The sequence below is a fragment of the Echiichthys vipera genome (genome assembly GCF_963691815.1).
Source record: "Echiichthys vipera genome assembly, chromosome: 4".
NCBI lineage: Eukaryota > Metazoa > Chordata > Actinopteri > Perciformes > Trachinidae > Echiichthys > Echiichthys vipera.
Genome location: NC_139829.1, coordinates 16,262,345 through 16,272,344, shown reverse-complemented (window position 1 = coordinate 16,272,344; position 10,000 = coordinate 16,262,345). Strand labels below are relative to the sequence as shown.

Genomic DNA, 10,000 nt, shown 5'->3' with positions numbered 1-10,000 from the left:
TGGATTGTGGGAGGAAACCGGAGAACCCGGAGAAAACCCACGCAGACACGGGAAGAACATGCAAACTCCACACAGAAAGGCCCTAGCCGGGGCAGCCGCTAGCTTTGTTTATTCAGCCAGCATTCAATTGATATTATTTTGATAGAATGTTTTGATAGTGGATTATTTGTTCAAGTCACAATATATTTCAGACGAAAATGCTTACATTCATATGTTCCAGACCTTCTTAATTGGCAGTTTCTGCTTTTCTTTGTTTTAAAATGTTAGCCTACATAAAAAAATCTTTGGGATTTGGACTATCTTTAAATTGTACACAGAATAATTGGGATTCCTACAATATTAGCATATACAAAAAAGCAATAGGTGTCACATATATCACAATAACTTCAAATATGTTGACAGTGTTTTCAGAGTTGCTTTGATGTTAAATCAGCTGTCATAATGTAGAAGAGTGAGTTCACATTTATGAAGAATGCATAAATAAGCCTGGGTAGGGCAAGGGGACAGCTAAATGTAAAAGTTTTATTTTATACATGTATAGTATAGTCCATAATGTACAGTTTTATTGGTTGTACAAATGCCATATACTATAAACACTTTTTAAATAGCACCAATGATAATATGAAGGAGCAATGATGATAGGTTCTCTTTCATCTATCAGTTTATCTGCCGCATGAATACAGCAGCTGGCTCCATTCATTCATGACGAAGAACGCCTTTTACAGCTCAAACGTCATCAGCGTGCGCCTGCTATGTTGCTCGCGCCATTCCTACAAGCGTGTGTTTCCATCAACCCCCCCCACCCCCCCATCACGTTACATTGGCGGAGCCTTAGCAGCCACTGCTACGGCACAGATCCAATTTTTCTACCGTCACTCTTTTCAAGTGAGTCCGGTTTTTATATTTCTAGTTTGAGATGTCTGCTAGAGAAAAAAAAAACGTTACTTAGCATCACTGTTATTTAACAGTCGGCCAAGGCATTCACATTGAATAAGTTTAGCTTGCTAGCTAGCCAAAAGTTAGCTATGGTACTTGGGTATGCACGATTGGGAAACTCAGTGTATCCCTTCTCATTAGGGAGTAGTCTTATTGGTATAATACTTAACTCGCATAGAGGGCCAGCATGCCAGACCATATTGCGAGAGCTCAATCTATTATCAAAATAATGTAATATAACGTTAAAGCTACATCTCTTCTGATCACCTATCATTGAGCTTGTTTTGGTTGCATAGCTGTAGCGTTAGTTACGTATATTGTAATAAAGCTAGGCGGGGGACAACTCAGCTTTAGTCAATTCGGTCTTTGTTGCATCGTAAATAATGTTTTAAGTTAGTTGGTAGAGCCAACCTTCATGCTGTCACCACTCAGCGTACTTAGTTAATAGCTGATAAAGTTAGGCTGCCGCTAGCTTTATTGTTTACTCAGCCAGCATTTGACAGTCAACGTTAAGTTAGCTAGTGTGAGCTGCAGAGACCATTGCACTGTGCAAAGTTCCACATTAAGCACGTTGGATACCCCAACAAATAGTGTTGTATTGAGAGGTTACAATGACAGCACCAATAATAACACTGAACTGTGTTACCCTGTACGGTTGCTGAAAGACCAGTCCTTGTGTATCAATGTGTATAATACAGAGATTGCTAACATATATCACCATGTCAACTTATGTTTGTTTTAGGCTTGGGTGTTCAAGGTTTTACAGTTTACCAGAGTATTTAGAAATCCTGACTGTAGCATTTGTAATGCTGTCAAAAATACAGATGTTCCTCTTTCTATTAAACTTATACAGAGGTGCTGTTTTAGGGTGATGTAGACTATTGTAGTGCAGAATGTGCGCCACCAGAGGTCAGTCTCTTCACTCATCTGGTGTAACAGGCAGCTGCCCTAAAAATCCTGGTCGGCCGGCTGCAAGTAAAATAACGTAGGGCTGGGCGATATGGCCAAAGTCCTCTATCCCTAAATAGGCAATTTCACAGCTCTAACGATATAGCCTAAATAGTATGTTGTTTTGTGATTTAATATAGAAATAGTCTATTCATGAGGTAACCATACTGTAATGCCTATTTTTATTTAATGTAAAAAAAAAAAATATTAAAGATTCCCCACACGCCCCAAACGGTGCATTTTTTCTTTTCCAAGTTTGTCTCCTCTGCCAGAGGCCTGGGAGTCTGAGGGTTCTGCACAGTTAGCTGTATCCTAGCTGTTCCTAGGACTGAGCTCTTCTGGACAGAGATCTCAGATGTTGATCCTGGAATTTGCTGGAGCCACTGTCCCAGTTTGGGGGTTACAACCCTGAGTGCTCCGATTACCACCAGAACCACTATCGCTTCACTTTCCATATCTGTTCTAGCTCCTCTCTAAGCCCTTGGTATTTTCCAGTCAATTTATCAATTTACTTGACGTAATTGTATATCACAATATTTTGATATATATGATTTTCATCACAATACGATTCCATTGAAACCATCATATACAGTGGTGAATTTTAAGGATGGTACGAATGAAGGTATGAAAATACAGATATTTTCCATGTTTGTTAATCTTGACGGTGTCTCGAATAACATAAAAGACAGCTCACATATATGAATACAGTTTTCTGAACAATTGAAGAGAACTCTGCTTAACCTCATTACAACATCCTCAAAACCACTTGTTTCTGCCAAGCTCACAGGTAACACCTTGAAGCATGTGTACACTAAAAACTACTCAGCTGAGAATGGGGAATCTGCAGAATCTGTGTTAGCAGATTTGCTTTCAGAAAAAAACCCATTAATTGCACTTTATTGAGTGACATTTTGAAAGTGTGTCCCCAGTCGTAAGTGTTGTTTAAAAACAGAATTTTCAGATTTTGCATATGCTGGGGAGGAAAAAGCTTGTCTAAATGCCACACAAAACTTTGCACCATAATAATCATTAAATCTGAGTTGTTTTACCCAAATAACAATATTTATGCATACTTGATCAGCCTGTCTCTGCCATTTCTGTGCAGTTTGGTTCTCAGCTGTCTGGACTCATTCATACTTCCCTTGCCCTGCTGGATGTAACCTTTCCATTTGATCACCATTAATGGAAGATGAGAGTAAAACTCAAAATCTTCAGAAATGATAATGGCAGACCTCCACTTTAATTTCAGCATATAGATCATAATTTCATCATATGCTTTTTATATATTTTTCTTTTACTGACAAACCACTACATTACTTAACAGTTTTGGCCAAAGTACTGCTACTGTATTCTTGTGTGGCGATGGCCCTAATTCCCATGTAAATACAGAAGCACACAATGGATCATGCATATTTGTTTCTGGGCTGCAGATGGCACCCTCGCTTAATATTTTCCCCTACTATTATTAAAACTTATTAATGAAAGCTCACTTTGACCACACTACTTCTGATTGTTTCTCTGAGTCTGAATGAATTGCTTAGATAAGATAGCCTGGATAATCGTGCTGCGTTGGGGAAATAGAAGTGCGTTTTTAACAAGAGTTTGTATCTGGATTGATCGGCTTCTTTTAGCTCCTGACTACAAGCAATATCTTGACATGATTTGTTGACACTTGACAGACATAGATCATGTATTTCTTTTGTCTCATGCTTCTCAGATATATTCTCAGAAAGGATTTGGAATGCACTAAAAGCTGAAGTAGAAAAGTTGGCTATCTGAAAAAGAAGTAAACAACTGTGTTATTGATTTATGATCCCTAAGTAGGTCTTCCCATGGTTTATTATTCTATCTGAGAATACTTTTTTGAGGCACAGAGGCAAATGACTCGGATACTACCTTTTTGAAACTGAAAGACACAATTGGAGCTGTGAAGCTTGGTGCTTGAATACGATCTGGGACATAGAACAGCTCCTTGCATGGTAGATATGACTGCCAGTGTCAGCTGTGCTTTTCTATATTCAGAAGGATTTGTTTCTTTTTCACAGTTTGACAGCGATTTCAACACTTCTTGATCTATAATAAAATGCCTGAGAAAGGGATGAAGCTAAAAGACAAAGAAAGAAAGAAAATTCCCTGTTCTGACTTGGTTTTGTAGATTAATTGGAGTACCTCAGCTTTCAGTTGATGTTTTCTCATGCTGTTATTTTTCTGTACGGTGAAACTGTTTAAAACAAAACTTCAACTTAGCCAGAACTTTTCACAACAAGAGCAATGAATGTCTTCTCTTGTTCCTGCCTCCTCCTCCCTTCTCTTTTGTATTCCCCTGCAGATATATCCAGCTATGGATATGGACGGTGCCAGTTCAGTGGTGCTGCAGGCCTTAACTCAAGCTACCAGTCAGGACACAGCTGTGCTGAAGCCTGCGGAAGAGCAGCTCAAACAGTGGGAGACTCAGCCAGGCTTCTACTCTGTCCTTCTGGTGAGGGATGCTATCAAGTAATTGGAATAAATTTGCTGGAGTGAAAACTATTAATGAAGGGCGATGTTAATGAACATAGTGTATCTTACAGAATAGTTTTTAAGTGACTTAAAAAATAATAGGAGAGTGTTTCTTTGTAAATCAGTTATTAATAGGAGGGGTTATTTTGCAATCGGTATAACTGTCAAAAGATTGTGACCAGTAGGGAAACACAGAGAAAGAAGGCAGTGTAGGACAGGTAGCAAGTTATTGGTTTGTGCTAAAGGAAAGCTAACATTTTCATTGAATGGTTTTAATTAAATTAGTTCACAGATGCTTTAACCAAACTTGGTATTTTTCAATGTCTAAGATCAAGTGTGCTCAAAAAGTCAGCACCAGCACCTAACTGTTGGTGTATTTTCATCACAAAGCATGTGTTGATCCTTAAAGAAATACTCAGGCATTTTAGGAAATACGCTTGTTTGCTGTCTCAGCCGGGTTTAAATGAGAAGATGGATTTCAGTTTCATCTTTGTTCATTCAGTACAGAAATTGGCCCGGGATGTGTTCTGCCTAGCTAAGCACAAAGACCTATTCCATTCACAGGAGAATGTATTATTTTCTATATTTTTGTCCTGAATACATTGTGGAAGAGGGAGACAATAGACAACACATCATCCTGTTTAAGTCGAAGTATATATCATACAAAACATATTTCCATGCACCCAATCCACAAATAGACTAATGTGGCTTGGGTAGCATTTCATTTGTTTGGCCTGTCTGGCTTATCATCTAATCACAGCTCACAGTATCTGCAATTTAAAATATACAGGTGTTTCTATGGGCCTGATATGGTCTAAGACAGGAGTTTCAAAGTAACTCTTGGTAGATGTTTTTAAAAAAATTGGGTTTATGCTTCATTTTGTTTTTGCTGCCTGTGCTGCCATGGTCAATTAAGCCAAAGGTGCACAATGCCCCCTGTCTCATTCAATTTAGGAGAATTATGTTTCTGTACATCACGGGAGACAGAATCAATAACTAAAATGTCAGCCAGGCGAGCTAAATTCCAGTTGCACTGATGCATCTAATAAAAGTATAGTGGCAGGTTGCAGATTACTACTTAAATAGTTACACTGTGTAGCCCTGATGATACAGAACCGAAAGGTGTTTTATATCTGTGTTAAAGCAAAAATTAAACAGTTTTTCATTTAACTCATGTTTGTATCTCCTAAACCTGAAAATACAGGAGCCAAGATTCAAATCTATGCTATTACTGTCCTGCGCTCAGCTCAAAAAATACTTACCTTCAGAACACTGACAGTACTCAGACAGCTTTTCTGGGGTTATGGATACATTTATAGTTCACAAAGTTTTGAAAAAAACAAAACAACCTACATTAACATATTTCCAACTTAAGACACTAGATCACAAAGTCAGTTTGCCCGTCTTGCAGCAGCTCCATAAAGTATGACTTGATGGTCACAGGTCTGCATCATTATTATTCAGTATGGTTAGAGTTGTTTTCTCTCCCATAGTTTGAGCAACATGCATCATTACACTGAGTCTGTCCTTGAATTTTCTGGCATTACCCATTTGAGTTCAGAAAAACAATGTTGGCATATGATATATATTTTTCCCCATAGAATATCTTCAATAACCACATGCTGGATGTGAACGTCAGGTGGCTCGCTGTGCTGTACTTCAAAAATGGCATTGACAGATACTGGAGGAGAGTAGCGCCACAGTAAGTGCCTGCATGTCTCTCATCTTCCCTATTACTGCCAGCTCCTCTCTCACACCATCATAGGCTTTTTCTTCGTCTTTCTTCCACCGCTTGTCTTAATTCTCTCCTTCATTTTCTCATTTACTCTTAGTATGTCTCTATTCATCAGTCTTAATCACTCTGCCTGTTTTAGAGGCTTTGTCATTCTCCTCAGATCTTTTTTGTCACAGATTTGTAGTTGCATTTTTCTGTTTTGTCCCTATTCCTGATTCAATTTCCCATTGTCTTTCCTTTTACCAGTTATAGCTTACGTCTGCAGTTCTGCGCCCACCACTTTTCACAGCTCTCTTCTTTGTGCTCTGACTTTATACTTGGTTTATTCCTTTGTGTCCGTTTTTGTCTAGTGCTAGATCGGCTTTGGGTATTAAAAGCCCACGGCCTGTCTTTGGGTACCTGACTAGCTGGCTTTTGTTAGATTTGAATTGAACATTTGCTCTTAAATTCCCAGGACAGCAGTTGGCTGAAGGTAATCAGTTCTGCCTCAGCACTCTGTTACTACTCTTTGACCACTTAAAATTATTGCTATTCTCGTCTTTCTTTCTAAAGTTTTCGCCTCTACCCAAAGTTTTTTCAGTCTTGTCAGTGGTTCAGTAAACTAAATTCCATTTTCTAGAGTGCAGTGTAAGGTCTTTTGTCCTTTGGTTTATTTATGTGATTACCTTTCGACCGTTGCCATTAAAGCAATTCTTACCTTTCTGGCATTTTTACTCTTTTCTTTTGTAATCTTAAAATGCTCCTAATAAGTGTATGGCACACTAAAATGTAAAAGACATCCACCAGGTGTTGAAACTCAAAAATATTCAATACTCATATATTTCTGATTAAAGTCTGACCAATAATTTTTTCCGGTCCGAATAAAATAATTTGCCAAGCTTCCTGTCTGTCATCCGTCACTCTGTTTCACTTTTGCTGCTGCATTCCAGTGCCATGGGAAGTTTTGGACCTCCAACTAGGCAAAGTGCACTGGAATGCCTGTCAAAATGGAACTTCCTACTAGTTAATCTGGGGTAGGTCAATCTCCCTGGAATTCGATTGGAGGTTCCACTTTTTTTTTCTCAGACTTTCCCCCTTTTCAGGCGTGATTCTATGAAGCACGTCAATTCAATCATCACTCCAAATATCAGCACAGAGTTTGAAAGAGACTGAATACGTAACGGACATGAAAAAAACCCTGGTGATATTGTCATTGGCTTCTGCTGCTTTCTAACGTTTACTAACCCCGTTTACCGGCACATTCATGACATCGACCGTAACACACAAGTAAAAAAAACAGGATGGCATACGTCTACAAGCAATGGGAAAGGAGCCTATCACCTATTCAGAGTGGGTTTACCCATGTTTAAAGAAAAGCTGCATATTATGCACACATTTCGGTGAAAAAAGGGTATAACCTGCTGAAATATATTTAAAGCCCTATGTAGATGATTTGGTGTTTCACAATGTTTCTAGTTTAGGTTCTATCCATCACTGGATGTTGATGCATTCATTGGCCCCTCAATGAGCAAACAGAACGCCTTCACTTTGGTATCTCTGTTTTATTTGGCTCACTTTTATAAGGAGAAACCAGTCAGTTGTTAAAGGTACTGGCAAAATAGGCCTTTTGACAGACTTTTTGACATGCCATATAATAGCGGAAAAAGCCCAGTTTAAGTAATGATATAAAAAATTACTATATTCCTTTATGGTTGCCAGTTCCACCGCCCTGCTATTGTGCGTGCTGGCTTGCTTGGCATGGCTGGTTAGGTCACTTAAGTGTAATGGAGCCATTATTAATGTTATTAGTTCCACCTTTGCTTTTTCTGCTGTAACAAGGCAAATGGTCTGCTGTGAAAAAGGTCAGTTGCTTTTTCATAACTTGGAAAAACTCCCTATCAACGTTGGTATTAACGCTATCTAGGACTGTACCCAGGGCTGCAATTTGTCCATAATGCTGGAATGATGAGACTGGACTTTATGTTATTTATTCTGAACCACAATAGAGCTTTTTCAAAAATGATCTAAGGGCGCACTCACACTGTCCTTCCGTACCGGGCCCAAACAGATTTTACGGGTAAAGCCTAGTTCGTTTCACCAGTGTGAGTGCAACTGCTCCACGCCTAGCTGCGGCCAGCTGGCCGTCCAAGGCCGGTTAAAAAGAGGTGGGCTTTTGTAAAGCGTGTTTGCACATGTACGAGCACGAGCGTGCGCATGTGTATGAGCACGAGCACAAGGCCTACGGCGGCTCTGACGTAATTTTATGTGCGCCTGTTCGGACATTAAAAAAAAAAAAAGACGGACCATGTGTGGACATTTAACAACAACAACAATGGTGGCGAAAGGTTCACGTTGGTGTGATGCGGAGGTTGAGTGTTTACTGCAGATTTGGCCGGATGAAAATATTGAAAAACAGTTGGACAAGACGCACAAAAACTCAGAGGTCTATGGAAAGATTTGTAAACAAAGCCACACACACACGATCAATGCGTGTGACGTGTTACGGCGTGATGGCGTATGGAAAGCAAGAAGCATTTGCGCGAGGCCACGGGAGTGTGAGTACAAACGGGCTGGCCAGCGGGGGGAGAGGGAGGGGGGGACAAGTACCCTAAAGCCCGGTACGGGCGGACAGTGTGAGTGCGCTCTAAAAAACAAGTGAGAGAAACTAAATGAAAACTCACAGTATCTGGGTTACATGTTGTACAATTGGATATAACTGAAGGTATTTTAGGAGATGTGTGAAATTGTTTTACGATATTATTTTAACAAATCGGCATTTTCTGCTGCATTAACTTTCAGGTAAGAAATGTTCACAGGTTTTGGCCAGGTTTAAAATACAATTAAAACTGACAATTCAAGTCACAGGTCAAGTAATAATAATTAATATAAATTGTGGATCAGTAATCAGGTGATCCTCGAAGCAGTTTCTGTCTTGACAGTTGCCGTTGTCTCAATTATGTCTGAGGCTCCACAGTTTCAAACTTTGAAAATCCCTGATTTAATGCAACCAGAACAACTGCGCTTCAACTGAAAAGACAAACAATTTACAATGGAACGATTTACTTTTTAAAAAGAATCGGTCGTGATCATTTGATTGAAGAATTGTTGTGAGTATATTTTGTGACGTTTTATTTGAGGCACATGCACCTTGGCTTTTGACTGATGTGAGGTGTCTCCCAGTAGTTGGCATAGTTTAATATTTTAATGATTTTTTTTGTGGACGTGAAATACATACAAACATGCCCAGCCTAGACTCAGGCTCACAAGACACCACAAGTTTATATAAGCCAGATCCAGAAGGCACGCATTCGCATAATTATTTCACAATACCGACAAGCATGCTCATTCCTGTTTGCAGGATCGAATGGCTTGAAAAAAAGATGTGATAATATCTAATGGAGTAAAACCAAAATGTGTCTTGCAAAAGCGACATGCTAGCAACTTGAATAACATAGATTTCTATTATATTAAGAACCTCATGTTAGCTACATTCAACAACAGTAAAGGGGTTTTCACACAGCATCTGCTTTGGTTCTGTATTGTTGTTTGAAACCAATAACTGATAAAAAATGCTCAAGCAGAGAAACCTCTTAGGTGATCAAAAAACAGACAACCTGCTTGGGATTAAGCTGAACTATGATGCGGTGCATTTGTATTATATGCATAAAATGTATCTTTGCCAACACACCATATGGCTGAAATGAAATAAGACAGTAGCCAAAGCGTTTTCTGTCTTTTGTGTCAGGATAACTTTACTCTCTGGGAATCGTCTATGTCTTTCTTGATTTTCTTTTTTCCCTTTGCTTACAAACACAAAACACACTTGCTTGTATTAATATATATTTTAATCTTTCATCCCATATTTCTTTAGAACTTTACTCATGCCCAGATTCCCAAAATATG

The 10,000-nt window shown here is 39.0% G+C and overlaps 1 protein-coding gene across 1 annotated transcript in view; it reads left to right on the top strand.

The window, feature by feature from the left end:
* The first annotated feature begins 810 nt into the window (after window positions 1-810).
* The window catches only part of ipo11 (importin 11), a 111,327-nt gene continuing 102,137 nt past the window's right edge, over window positions 811-10,000 (top strand). The window contains exons 1-3 of the mRNA XM_083912127.1: window positions 811-885; window positions 4,214-4,363; window positions 5,985-6,085. Of these exons, the coding sequence (XP_083768253.1) occupies window positions 4,226-4,363; window positions 5,985-6,085 (239 nt within the window). The 5' untranslated portion in view covers window positions 811-885; window positions 4,214-4,225. The remainder of the gene's footprint in view (window positions 886-4,213; window positions 4,364-5,984; window positions 6,086-10,000) is intronic.